At 35.0% G+C, this 18,292-nt stretch overlaps 1 protein-coding gene across 1 annotated transcript in view; it reads right to left on the bottom strand.

Annotated features, from left to right (window-relative positions):
• LOC107714346 (metallophosphoesterase 1) overlaps positions 1-9,780 on the bottom strand; it is a 25,248-nt gene extending 15,468 nt beyond the window's left edge. The window contains exons 1-2 of the mRNA XM_016520171.1: positions 9,452-9,780; positions 8,995-9,103 (exon numbers count right to left, since the gene is read on the bottom strand). Of these exons, the coding sequence (XP_016375657.1) occupies positions 8,995-9,103; positions 9,452-9,678 (336 nt within the window). The 5' untranslated portion in view covers positions 9,679-9,780. The remainder of the gene's footprint in view (positions 1-8,994; positions 9,104-9,451) is intronic.
• Between the last annotated feature and the right edge of the window lie 8,512 nt (positions 9,781-18,292).

Below are 18,292 nucleotides of genomic sequence, written 5' to 3'. Positions count from 1 at the left end.
ACTAAAAAAAGTACCAGGTACCAGGTACTGTACCCAGTGGAAAACCCCCCAAAAGTGAACCGTACCGAGCCGTACCGTGCCGTACCATGCAGTGGAAAAGCGCCAATAGGGAGCATATGGTGCCATGTCGTCTGCCTTTCATTAGAGCAATAATGTTAAAGGTAAGGTAGGTGATTTCGGAAAGGCTGGCAATAGCAAGCTAGCTTTGAAAACAAGATCCCACCTTCTCTGCATAATCACTCTACAAAGCCACGCCTCCTACAATAGCCCAGGTGATATGTTCAAAATTTGAGGTGATATGTTCACTTTTTCATAAAAGCATGACATTTGGTACACTTGTACAGTTTGGGGCCCTGAAATTTTTCAGAATATCGCAATTTGTTTGGCATCTCAACCGATTTGAATAGTCACATATTTGAATCGATTTTTGACCGGCTCGCGGTTAATCGTTACATCCCTATTTCTCAGGGCAAAGGGGTTGATAGCAAATGGGCATTTGCTGTTACTACAGATAGCCTAACATATGTAAGGTTTCAACCTGTTATAAACTATAAACTGTGCCAAAACCTAGTGCCAAGGCCTTTAGAAAGAGGTTTGATAAGCTTATATTTACGTTCCACTTGGTCGGGTGATCAGTCCGGCGATGGTGGATGTCCTCCACTGGGTGTCCTGGTGGCTTGCAGTGGGAGAGGCGTGGATTGTTCTTCAGCAGTGCTGAGTCCTTGAAGATTCTTGTGTTTTCCAGAGAACTGTACGTCAGGCGATGGAAGATACGCAGATTCTTGTTGACTGGAGGATACAACTGCAGGAGTCGTGAAGGTCAGGTGTTGGTGGCCGTAACTTAAATCCTTGGCAGAAGCAATGTGCAGTTGAAGAATCGTGCTGGACAGGTTTACTTGCAAAAGTATAACTTTGGTTGTGCTGTTGTCTCTTGTGCGGTTGATGTATTGTTCAATTATTCCTTTATGTGTTGGTGGTGAACTGAGGTGGGTTGTCATTCTAGTGACAGTTTCCGATGAACGTGCACAATTCCTTGACTGCATATGTGGTTGTAGATTGTGTTCCTTGCAGATTTTCTATCCATTTTAGTGATTTCCAGTTGTCTGCAGAAGTTGTCTTTCTTTGTTCAATTTTGCCTGCCATATGGTCAAGCCAATCAACCCCAAAACCGGTTTGGTGAGTTGGAGGGGGTCACGGTCGGTCATTCACAAATAGGTCTCTGGAGTGAAGGACTGTGGTGAACAAAGGAAAGGTGATAACAGGGCCAGTCTGTGATCAATGGGGCACTGACGAATTCATTCTTGTCCTCCACTGATGATAACTGGCAATTGTCTTCTCCATCTTATCTTCTTTGCCCAACAGGCTCTTTGTTTTTGGTACCTCTTTGAAGGTGTGGTTTGAGGGTCCAGTAAAATTACTGCTCCTTTCATCACAGCAGATGAAAGGGGGCTCCCGTTTATGTTCAAAATTTGAGGTGATATGTTCACTTTTTCATAAAAGCATGACATTTGGTACACTTGTACAGTTTGGGGCCCTGAAATTTTTCAGAAATGGAGCCATTGCAAAAACACCTTGTGGTTGCCATGGCAGCCATTTTACTTTCCACCATTGCCAAATTTTGTATTTTGTGTCATATCTTCTAAATCAAACATGATAACACAGAAAAGGTTATGTCTACCTATATTTTTTGATGGTCAAGGATTACAATGATACCATATGCCTGAAAAATAAAATAAAGCCTGAAAAACAAAGCATCAACAGGTGTTGACATTTCCCAACAGCACAGCAGTAATTACTTTATGAACTACTTTACTTCCAAGATCGATACTATTAGCGATAAAATTGTAACCATGCAGCCGTCAGCTACAGTATCGTTAAACTGAACTGATGATGACATCACTGAATTCAATGATGAACTGCCTATAACTGAAAAATTAGTGTTTACTATTGTCATTTTGCATTATTGACACACTATTTTCCTAATTAATGCTGTACAGTTGCTTTGACACAATCTGTATTGTTAAAAGCGCTATATAAATAAAGGTGACTTGACTTGACTAGATATGCAACAACATAAACTGTTCAGGTGAATAGTTAATGGTTAAATCAGTGACATTAGAAGGAAATCACAGTATCTGAGTAGCACAGTATCACAGCATCTACAATAGTCCATATTATGGCTATTTATTTTCTCTTTCATTGGATAATTGTTGTTTAGATTTTTATTTGCTATTAAGAAGGGTTATTTCATTTACTATTTCTATTTTTCTTTTCTCATTATAATTTGTATTTTGATTGCACATTTTTTAATTAGAATAAAAGCCGTCGGCTAAGAAGATTTTGATATTTGTATTGCTTGTTTACTGCAATAAAGTGGTGAACAGTTTTGGAGAATTTGATGTTTCCCCATTCAAAGAGATAGGAGCTGCACTTGCATGCCTGACAGGCATTTCAAAGATGGCCGCCGAGTGAAATGACATGTCTTAAAGGGACTTTGGAAGCAACTGAAATAAATGCTTCCAAATTGTGGACACTAACATAACAGACAACTCTGGCCCCATAGAGTGATTGTAAATTAAGTTTACAGGATATATACTTGAAATTTCATTCTGCATCTTCTCAGATACAGCGATTTCATTGTAACTCTCATCACAACGTCACTGAATTCACCATTAACTATTCACCTCAGTTTATGTTGTTGTATATGATATCATTGTAATCATTGACCATAAAAACATAGGGGTAGACATCACCTTTTCTGTGTTACCATGTTTATTTCAGGAGATATAATATAGAATATATAATTTGGTAATGGCGTAAAGCAAAATGGTGACCACGAGGCGTTTTTGAGATGACTCCATTTCTGAAAATGTTCAGGGCTGCAAACTGTACAAGTGTACCAAGTTTCATGCTTTTATGAAAAAGTGAACATTTTTTTCACATATCAATCTGGACTACAAAACACAAGTACGCATATAGGCAGACTAGGATTGAATGCAACGATGTCAGACTACCTTATGTCTCATTCACCGATGAGAAAACATTACTGTACAAAGTGCATATTACAATAATAACGCCTTTCATTTTCGCTTGATCTGCAATTGCGCAATTGAACGTTCAAGCCTGTGGAAATTAATTCCTGCTCCTTCCCCCACTGCATTGTTACCCAGCACAATCAGTGGAAGAAGTCACCACCACCTGACTGCTCACTCAACCAAAAAGAATGTAAATATCACTTATCCAAACCTCTTCCAGAGACCTTGACAATGTTTTATATTATCAGTATATGATTTTCTAATTTACATTAGATGTTATATAGCTGATGTCAGTTGATAACAAATGATTCATTTATTTGATGCATAATTGGGTTCTTTAAAAATAATTAATTTCAGAAAACCAACCGTTATCTTCCCATAAGATAGCGTAACTGCCATAAACAACACCCAACTTAATCACTTGCATTATCCATATTATGCACTTTCTTTCTTTTTTCATTCATAGTATTTCATTTAGTAGCCGTTGATTACTCTTGTTTATCTTTTGTTAATAAAATTTATTTTATTACACTTGTTGACTTCCTAGTGTTGATAATACAGTAAGAGGATCTACAAGTTAGATATCTCACCAATCTTTCAAATAAATCAGTTGACCAATTTCCTCCAGTTTGTATTAATAAATGACTTAACCCCTGTCGGGAGTGTTCTCATACTGACAAGGTAAAAGTCCTTGACTAGTGTCCAAAACCAAGAGAGGGGAGAAGTGGTCATCTGATGTACTCATAACCTCACCAAAAATTACAAAGCGAGTACCCATTACTACAGTATTTCGCCTCCCTAGGTAGGCGAAAGCACAGACACTACAGAAGTCTATAGGGAGGTTGCTAGGGCATGGCTACAAAGTTGGTATATCATTAGTTATTTGCTATTTGCAAGGCTGAGTCGAAGGAGCTGACCCAAGTCTCTATGACAGTCTGATCTGACGACATTATCTCAGAAATTTCTTGCTAATGTTTAGTCATAGACTTTTTTGCACATTGTTTCGGCCACTAGGTGAACATTGTCCACTCACTTAAAAAAAGTCATAGCACACCCCTCCTCATTAATTGCTCTTAATGGTTTCTAGGGTGTTACATACAGTTACCATGGTGACACAGATTGGTTGCCCACCCCATGCCTCTACGATGTTCTGGGGCTGTGATGTTGTTTGTTCATGTTGAAATATGGTTGCTAGGGTGCTCTAAATAGTTGCTAGGTTGTGGCCACAAAGTTACCATGGTGGTACTTACAGTCTGGTTGCCCGTATATTGCTGCCTTTTGTAGAACTGATTATAGCCGAATTAAACTAATTTTAAAATGGTAAACTTGCACAGTTATTGGTTTAAACTGAACAAACACTGAACTGACTTCAGCTGAATAATGACAATCTTGCTTTACAGCAGAATCTGAATTGTCTCCATAATTGAGTTTCCATAAAAGACATTTTCCTGTTTATTTCTGTGAAGCTGCTTTGATCTGTATTGTTTAAAGTGCTAAATAAATAATGGTTACTTACTATGACTATTTGGTTGCTAGAGTCATTTAAATGGTTGCTAGGGTGTATCTAGGTAGTTGATACTTCAAAAGAGTCCACCCTCATGTCTCTTTGTTGTTCTGTTTTCTAGAAATGGCCCATTCATTTTATTATACTGTTTCTCAGATGGTCTACTGGTTGCAAGGGCATTGCAAAAGACGGGGTGATATTTACAGACTGCTAGATAGCGATGCTACCACGTAAAAAACATCATATGGTATTCTTGATAAATCAATAACTGACCTTCTTTGTCATGAACAAATTTTTAAAACACAATATTTTAAAACCTTTATTATTTCTAAACTCTACAGCTGTGCAGTAAAATTCACTTTAAAGATTCACTTTTCATTCCAACCCTCTACATTGCGACTAAATCTTCACTCTGGGCGACTAAATGATGTCTAATATTTGTGGAAAATACAAAGCTTAAAGTGATCTAAATCTATTTTATGGAGATCTGAAAGAGTGACAGAGATGCAGAGTCTTAAAGAGAAGGTATGACAGAGTGATGTGTCTTCATATGAACAGGAAATAGAGAAGGATGAGTAGGGCATACTGAAACATGGAATTGAAAGTTAAAGAAGACCGGATGAAAGAGAGATTGACTAAATTGACAAAAAAAACCGAAAGGATTTCATAACGGAGCCTCTGAGTTGCTTGTGAATGTCAGCAGAAAAGAAAGAAAACAGGACTTTTGTGGACATTGTTGGCCATTGTGTCGTCTCTTGCCTTGAGCGCTGGGTTTTTAAGATGCTGTATGAAGTTTAAAGTTGTCAGCTTTAAATGTCATACGCACAATGACAAAAAAACAAAACACAAAGTGTGTCTCAAGATTTTTTTGCCTTTTCGCCATTCTGTCTATCGTCGTCCATCTGTTCGGTGTGGTCTGGCGCAGAGAGTTGCCTGTAGTTCGCTTAAGGGGCATTCACACTGACAGTGAATTCAAAGCGATTTAGGGTCATTCATTTTCAACTGGAGGGTCAGACTGTGATCCGTTGGATACAGCAGTTGAGAAGGAACAGTACAGGATATAATCTCTCACAAAAATGTGATTGTGGTACTTGAAGCTTGTATTGCGGAACTTATGTACGGGTCAGAGGATGTGATTAATTGTGTCATTTTTTTTCTTTGTAATTAACCACACAAAATGAACATTAAAGTCATAGCCCACATTGTTTTCATTCATTTTCAGAAACTGAGGGAAATTTAGTAATTTATTTTTCTTGATGCAAGTGCTTTACCACTTGCGAACCTGGGATAGCTTAAATTGCATTTATCCGATGTATTTCTACAATGCAAACAGTCTTGTTTTTAACAATGTAACATGTATTTGAACTCATTTATTGTTTTTTATTTAACATAAAATTTTCATTAGCTTTTTTGTATTTTAGTTTTTTTTGTATTCATTTTAATAGTACATTAATAGTCTGTCGCTTTTTTGTGATTTTAGTAAAAATTTGATTTTATGGTTTTCATATAGTTTCATTTTAGTTGTAGTTTTACCTTTTCCCACAGCACCACAAATTGTTCTGTCTGTTTGGTGAAACAATATTTTATCGGAAACTGCACTGTAGACACAAAAAACAAACAAACAATAGTATCAGTGTCAGAAAATTGAAAAAACACACCTACTGGCAGTGATTGTTCAATAAATGTGCCATTACTGCTATATTCAGCAGTAAATTGTAACTATCATCACTCTCTGCATCTCGGGGGCATTTATGATTCTGCAGTATGGACTAGCAACCCTCTACATTGCGAGTAAATCACTCGCATATGCGACTAAATCTTTACTCTGGGCAACTAAATGATGTCTAATATTAGCCAATGGCTAATAAATTCTCAGATTTTACTCGCCAGTGTGTGAGTTGGAGGCTAAGTATAAGTTTAGCACAGATATATTTTCACTCGCCGAACACTCTGACTGAGCGCTTCAGAGTTTCATCAAGCGATCTGTGCTATTTTTCAGTTCATATCAATGGATGTGCAGCGCACCTGTATTTGACATACCGTAAACTCTAGTGTGAAGGCACACGACTCAGCGTCACTTTGTCTCACACACATGCAGAGAGAGAGAAAGAATTGACGCACTACATGTAAACGATGTTCTTTGTTGTATTTTCCTGTCAAAATAACGGCATTCCTTTGGAATTCTTCAACTTTTAAGAACTAAGCTATTATCGTCCCTGTTTTGATTTCAGCAAATCAGTTCGAGCGAACCCACACAACCTGATTAATATTCATGAATCCAGCAGCTCATTAATCCTTAGTGCGATTGTTCTTATTAGTAGAATTCGTATCATTATCATTTTATCAATATTTTTGTTAGCTTTTTTCCCTGTTTTTTTTACAGAAACACTGAATGACCAAAAAAGCAGCACCACCAGTTCAGTTAAAATGTTCAGTTAAAACGATTAATATGCATTCATACATGGTTAAGTTTTAATTCTAATTACTAAAGGTCTATCATTAAATAATACTTGATTATCATATTATAATGCTAGACTGACTGATGTTAAGAGTGTACTTTCAGATATTTTAAATAACTGAGCCATTTTACAAACATATATATATATATGTGTGTGTGTGTGTGTGTGTGTGTTTGTATATCAGGCGAGTAAACTAAAAAGGGTTGCATTCATAAAGATGACATGAGAAAATGTGCAAAAAATGTCTCCTGGCGGAAAACAAAGACTTTTAAGATGAAATTGCCATGAAATTACCATTATAACCATTAGATGGCAGCAGAGGATCACTCATTAGCAGTTGCCATTTCCACTCCCTAGTTTTTTCACGTCTTGCTTTTGTATTTATTATGAAATGAGAAATTTTATTTATAACAAATTTTAGTACTTTTACTGTACTGAAGTATAAAGTATAGCAAGTGCAGGAAGTCAAAAAGTCTCATGTCATTTAAAAAAAATACATAAATAAGCCCAGACTCCAACAGCCTAGAAGGTTAAAATATTTAAATACTTAACTAGTTAACTACAAATTAAATATGTTAATTATTAATGGTATAACAATTAAATAATAATGCATTGAATATTTTGAAATATTTTAAGATTTAATTTAAAAACTACATTTATAAGTTTTATCTTTATCTGTAGAAGCTGTTAAATATATTCAGCCAACAGACTTGTTGCTTGCTGTAGTTTTGTTACTCTGAATTTAGTCTGAATCATTTAATACACAGCTCTATATTTGACATCGGCTCGTCAGATGTTTTGTTCCTCCGTTGCTTTATCACTGCCAATCATAGCAGTGACTCACATAATTTTCTACACTTGCGTTTGTTTGTCATTCCTGAAACTGTATACGTGGACATTTGGTCCTCTTAGACAAACAAAACTTTTCTTCAAATTGTGAATGGATTATGCAGAAAAACCGAGCAAAGGGCGCACCCCTTATAGCACAACTGATTTTGACAGTTGACCGGAAATGACTGAGCTGGCTTTATGTGTGCGGAAGTAACACTTTATTTATATGCAGGAAGTAACCATGCATATATGGCATATATGGTCAATTGCGTTCTCAATCATCTCATCTGCTTTTATGTAGTTTTATGTAGCATAACTTCACAAAGCTACAGCTAGACCATTCTATTTTTGCTTCAAATGCATTTTCTGTACAAGGTACATTTTCTGCTGGAAAAATGTGGACATGATATTTCTTTAAAAAATTCAAGCTAGTAAAGCGCACAGGAAAAGCCTTAGTTTGTTTATATGAAGAGGTTTCTTTTATTTGTATTATCCATTTATTTATTTGATTTAGAATTTGTTTAGAAATGTCACTTTATTTTTGTTATTTGACAAAATATATTTCAATTTCACAAAGAAATGTGCAACATTTTGTCTGGGAAATAATAAAAGAACACCTTTTAATTTTTAATTTGCCTTAAATCTCATTTTGTTAAAAATAAATAAAAAGATTGTGAGAAAATCATATCATGAAACAAGTATAGGAATCGTATTGCAACGTGAGTTGAGTGAATCGTTACATCCCTAACTGTGTATTATGTATAAGTATTATGGCATGACTCTCATTTATGTTTTCAGCCTCAGGCAAACAGTCATGGAGCTCAAACATTCTGTCATGTAATGACGTGCGGTAGCAAAATCATATGTGAACTGATGTCAACATCTTACATTTCTGTGAAGCAGCTTTAAATCAATGCATATTGTGAAAAGCACTGTACAACTAAAACTGACTTGACAGTATAACTTTACAAAATATAAAAATCTGTATAGAAATCTGTAAGAATATGTTTCATAATGAGAAACATCAAACTAACAAACACATAGGCTTAATACAGTATGTGTGCTATTATCTTAAGACACAGCACAACTATTCATATTATGAAAACTGAGACAAACTGTCTGCTGCTTTGTGTTTCTTGGTTGTAAGCTGTACCATTTACTGTACCTGACTGGAGCTCCACTTGCCCTCGTCAAATACATCTCCTAAAATGAAGACAATTTCTGGATTTAGAAGCCACAGAGATGTCTGGAATGCCCTTTCCATCTGCCATTCTCTGTGAAAAAACAGTTATAATATTCTTACTAAAATGCAGAGATGACAGTATTTAAAGTTACTTTAGAAATGGCTTTCTAATATTTCAAGTAAAAAATAAATAAATAAATAAAAAATAAAAAAATCTGCCGGTGAATGTGTCTGGAACATATATATCTGATCGGTTTATGATTAGTTGGCATGTACTAATCACTGTGGCAGTGGCACCGTTTAATGTCTAGGTAATTACAGTTCTGCCCTAAACAAAACTACTACAGCAGTACCATGGTACAGAGAATATATCAAAAACATCGTGCTACCATGGGACGACTTTTTGCTAGTGTACGATTTTGAGACACCAGATCCATACCTTCTGAATTTGTCGAGCCAGTGTCCTTTGATGGCCCCAAGTAAGTGAGTATCGGAGAGAAATAACGCCCGTAAAGGTAAATGTGAATCTACAGTCTCAATATGAGGCCATGAGCATCGCAGAATAACAGGATAATAAATCACATATTCACACAATACAAACACGCTGACAAACGTGAATATCAGCGACACAGCTAATTTACCACTCGATCCGTACATCGAGATCATTACACTATCCCGAGTTTTACATCAAAAGAACACGATACACGCGTTAAATCTGTTGGCAGAAGAAAATTCGTCTGTAACGTGCCTGAAGCAACATCCTCCTATAGGATTTTGAAATCCTCTCAGCGGAAGCAGCGACCTTGCCAAGATCAGTTTTGCTAAACACAGACAAACGTCACAGCTGTGCGCGTGTGTGCTGAACATCTGAGAGGACGCAGTCCAATTGATCAGATTCCCTGCGCGCTTGAAGAGTGCCATCCAGTGGTCAGTCATAATATCAAGACTTTTTCTTCTTCTTTATTATTTTAATATCAAGACTTTCCTTTACAGAGGTCCTTTTATGCCCATTTTTACATGATGTAATGTAAGTCTTAGGTGTCCCCAGAATGTGTTTGTGAAGTCTCAACTCCAAATTACGGTGACTGCAGAGACATGTTTGGTTCACTTAGTTTTGTCTTGGCCGCCCATGATATATATAGGTCATGATAACATCATTATGGGACCATGATATGATGTTATGGCCAGAAGTAATTTTATCGGGGTAACTACATCTTTTAGTCGTGGCCACGAGTTTAATGCGTAAAACCTGCATGACCATAACAATCTGGGATTATCAGAAATGAATGTTATTAATGAATTAACATGTTTTATTTTGAAATAAGAATGAAAGTGCGGATGTGACTAACTTACTAACTTAATCATTTTCATTTCAACTTTTATAAAAGACCGATCTATGTTTATATTGAATGCATTTATTATTTCAAATAATATATTTATTTGGGGTAAAATTGTACTTAAACACCATCATCCAGACCAATGGACCCTTTTCACAAGACTGTGATGACGCGTTTAACGGTCATCAGCATCGTAAATCCTCGAAAGTTTTTCTTTCTTTTTTTTTTTTCTTTTAATGTATGTACATTTATAATACTATTCTTTGTATTATATCACCTCTCTAAGTGCCATCTAAAATTTTCTTCTAAAATGGTTATTTTCTCAGGCTCCTATGTTTATGTTCAGTTATTTTACTTTAATGGGAAAGAAAAGAAACTATTCATTGCCATTAAAGTGAAATTACTGAACCTACACATAGGAGCCTGATAAAAAATGCTCATTTAAGAAGAAAATGTCAAACGGCACTTAGAGGCTTTTGCATCTGAACTCTTCATATGAAGCAGTAATCAATTTACAATATTTGAAAATGATATTTTATTTTAAAATGTGCACATTCACTCATTCGTATTAATAGTCGAAAACGCAAACGTCTCTTGTCACGTTCATTTATGATTTACATGAATCATGATCGCATATTTTCAATTCAAAATGGCGAAATTTCATAAAAAGTTGAGTTTGCATCACTAGATAGTCTATTACTGTTGGTCGCTGAACATTTCTATTGTAAAACAGTTTTCTAATACAGTACTACTGTACTTACATCTTTCTATGGAAGCCCGTTTCCGGCACAGTTGAGAAAAATATGATTCTGTAAGTCATAATAATGAGAAACTTTCTCATAATTACGACTTAGTATCTAGTTATATTGAGAAACTTTCTCGTAATAATGAGAAAATTTCTCGTAATAATGACTTAGTTTCACATAATAATTACAAACTTTCTCGTAATAATGAGAAAATTTCTCGTAATAACGACGTAGTTTCTCGTAATAATGAGAAACTTTCTCGTAATAATGACTTAGTTTCTCGTAATAATGAGAAACTTTCTCGAAATAATGACTTGATACACACACACAAAAAAAAAGACTTAATCGACTCATGTGCAACGCAAGAGTGACGGAACGCTTGCGACATCTGTTGGTCAAAGCCATGCAGGAACACAGCAAACATTGCTTTGTTCTGTAATCTAAAGTGTATAATGCTATAATCTGTCATTAAATAACGATTTCAGATCAATTATCTGCATGTAGTCTTTTGTTAATTTGTAGCACTTACCGAGTTACTCTGCCAGATAGTTATGGCTTCAAACATTCCAGACTAATATTTCAGTTAAAGCTGCAGTCCGTAAATTTTGCCACTTTGTCGCCATCTCTGTTTGAAAACCTGGAATTGCAGCTGTGTGCAGAATTATCTAGCTTGCGTGGGTTGTGAGTCCGCAGGGCTCCAGCACGGATGAATCTAACGTTCTGAAGAGTATGTGCGGCAGTCAGTCACCACACCAGTGTGGATATTTACTGTACTTCGCAATTACAGATTCTAACCTACGTCTAGGAATATGACAGAAAATAAAAAATTTCACCGTATATTGCCATCTGAACAAGTAAGTAACAAGTCTGCCACGTTTGTTCCGACCAACTGAGGAAAAAAGCATTACCATAAATCTGCTACCAATGCTGATTAAATCTAAAGATCGGTTAGCTCATATCACATCAAACCGTTCAAATTGTTATTATTGTTATACTTTATTCTCAAATAATTAATGTTAACAACATCAGCATTGGTGACTTTGAGTATAGTGTGTATTAGCCAGCCTGGTCTCATGTTTATACGTAGGTATTAATACGTAACATTTACAAGCACAAAACGTACATTTTTGTACATTTTTATTAATGCTAAAACGTACAATTTAAACGTATTTCAACATTTAAAACGTACAAATCGCTACATATTTTTAGCTAAAAAACGTACAAATATTTACGTATCTTTTATATCATTAAGATATTCGTATCAATGCATTTTTATCATTTTATCAATAAGCGATTTAGATTTTTAGACCCCTTAACCTACCTCCAAACCTAAACCTACCCATTTTTCAGCGAATATGCATCTTTATAATTTTATTAATACGCAATTTAGATTTTTAGACCCCTTAACCTACCCATTTTATAGCGAATATAAAAGGATATAAAACGCAAATGACCGAAATACGCAGGAAAATAACCATTTTAGTAACAATATAGCATTAAAATATTAATTATTAATTCCACTCCTACCTATAAACCTAAACATTTCTGTACAGTATAAAAAACATGACAGACAGATAAATGCAATTACAATCATTTATATATTACAAAAATGTCAAAAGCAGCACCAAATGTAATCCAAATGATGCGTTGCACCCGCAGTCCTCTCTGGCGGAATACAGTAGGTTTGTGTGATCCAGAGCAGAATTTATGTTGTTAATCGCTGAAAATATTATCCAGATAATTTTCCCCATCCACTCCGTGGCGTGAACTTCTGAAGATGCCCGCGCATCGTGTAGATTTCAATTTCTGTACAGTCTAATCTGTAATTGTCAAACCATTCGAATTTCATATTAAGAAATTATTTTAACCCAAAAAGCAAATTATGCTCCCTTCGAACTGCTTTTCTTTAAAATACAAATCTTTGTAATCCCAGGCTATCTGTAATCAGAAGCACATTTATAACTGGAGTATACTTTAATTTCATTCACATGTGTTTCATAAACACATAATCCTTTATAGATTACAATCCTCTGGCTGCTGTGAGAAAAGGCTATAAACGATCCGCCACCTGCAGGATCCTCACATGCGATAGCCTAGTAGCCGGGACAACTTCTTTATGTTTACAGACGTGACGTAATGACGCAGTGCCATGCTCGAATTTCCCGCGAAAACCTACCCGTACCACTCAAATTAGAAAACATTATTATAAACTAACCATTGTGAATCGGGCTAAAGTAAGACGATAGTTTTGAACACTGGCTGGTTATGTACTTGCTCAAATATTGATTTCGGATCATTTTTAACCAAAAAAAGTCACATACTGCAGCTTTAAGAAATTCAGGCATTTTATGAAGAAATGAAAGCCATTACACATATAAACTTAATTTATAGATGTGTATTTCGATGATTTATTAGTTTTATTAGCTGTCCCTTTCATGCATCACATGCATACAATGTTCATACAGTAAGCCATCTCATTTCAAAAGCACAAAGCATCGTTGTTCGTTACCACGGCAACCGCTTGGTCTTCAGAGTCCCACTTCTTGCAGGACAAACGCTTAACGTGAAAAATGCTTACCGTGGCTTGAAGTACAAAGACAGATTTAATCAAATTCAGTACACAACTTAATGATCATACATATTGTATATACAAGCATTCAGGTGGACCCAAAATACGAATGCAACACAAAACAGCAACGCTTATGGATTTTCTATAACTGTTTTCTATAGGAAAACGCTTAACCTGCAACTTTGGGTGTTGTGTTCAAATTCTGGGCTCTTATGCTTGCCTGTATGCATGATCAATAATATTGTATCCCGAATTTGTCATTGTACTTTAAGACACATTAAGCATTTTTTCACGTTCACATGTCCTGCAAGAAGTGGTGTGGGATGCTGAAGCATAGATACACTGTAAAAAAAATTAAGTAAAATTTACGGTAAAAAAACGGCAGGTGTGGTTGCCGGAATTGTACCGTAAAAGATACGGTAGCAATGTTTTAGGTTTTAGGGTTTTAACTTAAAGTTAGCTTTTAAATAATAACATATATAGAAGGTGCACAGTGTCATTCACACAGACACTAAAGCATTTTGTAGTTGGTTAGTGAAATTTAGTTATTTAATTACACAACATTTTATGTGAATAGTGTAGGCCTTCCTGCTATACTTCTTTTCATCTTTTTGTGATTGTTTTTTTATATTTTTTGTCAGATTTGTCAAGATCATCTGAAAAGGGTTCACCTGTGCCATATAAGTAATTGAATGTTATATTCAGATGTGTAAATATATGGTTTCTTTTAGGATATTGAAATCAGATGCAGCTAGGACATAATATATTAAGATTAATTTTGTTTTGTTTTTCAGTCAGGGTGTTGTGAGTGGTCAAGTAGGCTAAAATTAATATGATTCATTTTACTGACATTTTACATATTACATTTTATATACTCTATTACTCAAATAGCTGTAAACTGTACCATTTCACAGGCTGTGATACTTGCCAGTGCGTGCTTTGCAAAGTACTGACCTTGCAGGGTGCCCAAACTTTTATAGGCATTTTTCTTTTTTTGTCATTTTTAAACTGTAAAATTGTATTAGTTTAAATTTAAATCTACAACAAAAAGTCTGTAAAAAGTAAAAAAAAAAATAAATAAATAATGGTTTGTCTGAATCATTTCTGAAATTACTGTTTAACCACATATAATGATAGTTTTTTTTCTCTCTCTCCATCTTCTTCCTACCTGGTCTTTATGCTAAGTTAGGATAACCAACTTCATGTTTAAATAGGCAAACTTGTGCCACATATACCAGACTGACATTTTTAATATATTTATATATTCTGCAAATACTGCAGTGTGCTGGATGTAGAAACGGAGAAGTTTATAAACAGATGGCATGGTGGCAGAAGAGAGCAGGCCTTACAACAAAGAAATTCTTCTTATATGCTTCAAATGTTGTTGCATTTACCATTGAGATCACTGAGATCTGACTAATTATGTGTCAATATGTGTCCCCTCTTTATCTCTCTCTTTCATTTATTCTGTTTTAGGATAAAGTTGAGGTCCTGAGAGTTCTTGGACTTTCGTGTTTTTACACTTTTGTTGATGTCACTTTTTCAATAATACATTTAAATAAATTCTCATATTTCTTGGTGTCATTATTTCTGGGGGTGAGGGAGGAAGAGCACGTGTGCGTGTGTGTGTGTAATATTTGTGGAAACAACATTGTTATAAAAACAAATTGTTTAAGTCTTTAATAATACATTTTTTTTTGTTTTGTTTTTAGTGAACTAATTAATTACATATACAGTTATAGGCTACTAATCCAACTTTATTAAGCAAACAAGCTATTGCTTTGGTAAATTTTGTTGTTATTATTAATTAAATAAATATACAGTAGGTCTGTATTTCATATAGGCTACATTTCCATTTGGAATCCAGACTCGGGCCCCAGTCATTTCTTCCGGCTTGCCGGAATTGGGCCGTTATCGGGCCAGATCTTTTTGGCTACCTGGGTACTTTGTACATAAATATTTCTTATCAGTTCAGAGGCACTTCTTCCACTAAAATGATCGTGGTGAATTAGTCTGGTTTGGTTCTGTTCTTCATTGATTGGGTGAAAACCGTTCAAACTTACTGGCTGTAGAAATCTGTGGGCGTGGGTCATTATACTATAAGCAAAACGCCGTAAATGACGCGCGCTCTGTGCAACCAAAGCGGCGCTTTTCATGCACACTAAAACGCCGTCAGATACGACGTCATTGACGTATTTTCGCGCGTTTTTTACAGCGTTTGTAATCACAAAGGCGTATTTTGCGGCGCAAATGTTTAAAACGCCGTATTTTATTATTATATAAATGTACAGAAATATTATGTTTTTCTTTTATTACAAAATATATTTAAATATGTTTCAGAAAAAAACAAAACAAGTCTAACTAAGTTGTGTGCAAAAAATGTGGCAGCAGAAAAAAATTAAGCATAAAAATAATTAAATCAGGTAAAGCTTCAAGCATGAAATGGGTATAGGCTATGACTTTACAAACATTTGACATTCAATAAATATCATTGTGTCTATCTATTTCAATGTGCAGCAGCTTTTTACACATAGTCTAATGCTTTTTCACATAATTAAATGATCTCTAATCTAACATGCTACAGTTCTTAATTAGGGTAATGAAAAACATTTGACTTTTATTCAGCCAACAGCAATTCAATTAAATTCAATTCAAGTTTATTTGTATAGCGCTTTTCACAATACAAATCGTTGCAAAGCAACTTTACAGCAAATTAAGTTTCTACAATATTTAGTGGTAGCTTATCAGGGGTGACTGTCAGTTAATGTACATATGGCAGAAATGTACGGAAAAATCAAAGACGTAATCAAACAGACGATGAACACTATTAACACATTATATGATGCAATCAAACTTATAGCAAGAAGGCATAGACTCGTAAAATGGGGGAAGAACCTGAACTAGGATCACTGACAGAAGAAGAGGAGATGGCCACAATACCAATATTAAAACCCAACAGGGAAAATAATAATTGTTGCTTTTGTAGGAAATAAAGATGACTATTTAACAGCTGTGGTGGTGGTTACGGCATAGATCTCGGACTACACTTCCATCTGGCCTCCATTATAAATGTCTTTATCATCACTTTTGATTTAAAGCATCCTTGCTAAATAAAAGTATTATCTTCTATAATTTCTTTTCCAAAAAAAAAAAAAAAGAAAAAGAAAAAAAAAAGAAATTATACCGACTCTTAAGCTTTTGAATGGTAACCTATAGTGTATGTTACAAAAGCTTTTTATTTCAGATAAATGCTGATCTTTGGATCCTTCTATCAATCAAAGAATCCTGAAAAAATGTACTCAACTGTTTTAAATATTGATTATAATAATAATTAAAATAGGTTTCTTGAGCAGCAAATCAGCATATTAGAATGATTTCTGAAGATCATGTGACACTGAAGACTGGAGTAATGATGCTGAAAATTAAGCTGCGCATCACAGAAATAAATTACAGTTTAACAGGTATTCACATAGAAAACAGCTGTCTTACATAGTAAAAATATTTCACAACATTACTTCTGCTGTATTTTGGATCAAATAAATGCAGGCTTGGTGAGCAGAAGATACTTTAAAAAAAACATTAAAGATTTTACTGTTCAAAAACTCATGGTATGTTATTACAGAAGTGTTATATTGTAATGTTATATTATACGTGTTATATGTAATATTTATATATAATTACATTTACATTTCGTCCCCCTCACTTCTGAAATGATGGCTAAGCCCCTGGCTCACATGCTCTGGTGTGTATGCCAGTTTACCTTACTATTTGCGTGTGGAACATGTATGGCACTAAATAATTTTTTCCAGTAAAGGATTCTCGTCTCGTGCACCACAAGACTACAATGATTGAAAAAAGAAGAAAAAAAAAATTACGCTGTTTCATGTAGGTAATGTAATATGTAATAATAACAATTATACTTATAATAATATTCTTATAAATGGTGATGATGATGATTATTAGCCTATTAAATATATCGTTGTAAAACAGTCTAGACTCCATCCCTATCATAGAGACTGTCAGGTAAGCGAGAGTGATATTGTGTTTACTGCGCACTGTGCTTGGGCAGGGGCTGAAGGACCAAAAATATTTGGACCAAAAGTAGGCTATTTAGTGTACATAACCACATGTATTTTTAAAGTATCTTAAAAAGTAATTATTGATTAAATAAATTACCTGTAGCCATTTAGAGCAGTAGCCTACTCGTCTGTCCGTTTTTTTTCCAAAGTCTGGATTTCACAACTTTTAACTTAAAAAATGTTTAACAGTAGATGTGAAGACAGGTATGGCGCATATATATTTGTGGCACAGGAGTTGCGAAAGAGAGCTGAAAAAATAAACAGTCTCAAAGTTTTAGCTATTGTGTGAGTGAGTCCAAGAAGAATCGCACAGGTTTTAGCAATAATGGTCTCCATCAACTCACTATGCTTTTGAGAAACGCAGCCCAGAACAGTAACTGTTCTTGACACTTATTTTGTACTCCTGTATGAGGTCATCCTCTTTACACAGCACCTGACTAAGCGACGGATGACAACATCTCCCCAAGCTAACAATTTTTGGTTGCCTAAACGCTCCCTGAACGTTCATTTTTGGTTCCTGGAATGCATTTTTTTGTTCTCAAAACGTTC

Source organism: Sinocyclocheilus rhinocerous, unplaced genomic scaffold, assembly GCF_001515625.1.
Source record: "Sinocyclocheilus rhinocerous isolate Xijiao unplaced genomic scaffold, SAMN03320098_v1.1 scaffold2795, whole genome shotgun sequence".
Classification (NCBI taxonomy): Eukaryota; Metazoa; Chordata; class Actinopteri; order Cypriniformes; family Cyprinidae; genus Sinocyclocheilus; species Sinocyclocheilus rhinocerous.
Note: the sequence above shows the minus strand (reverse complement) of the source record. Positions and strands in the feature narration are given on the sequence as shown.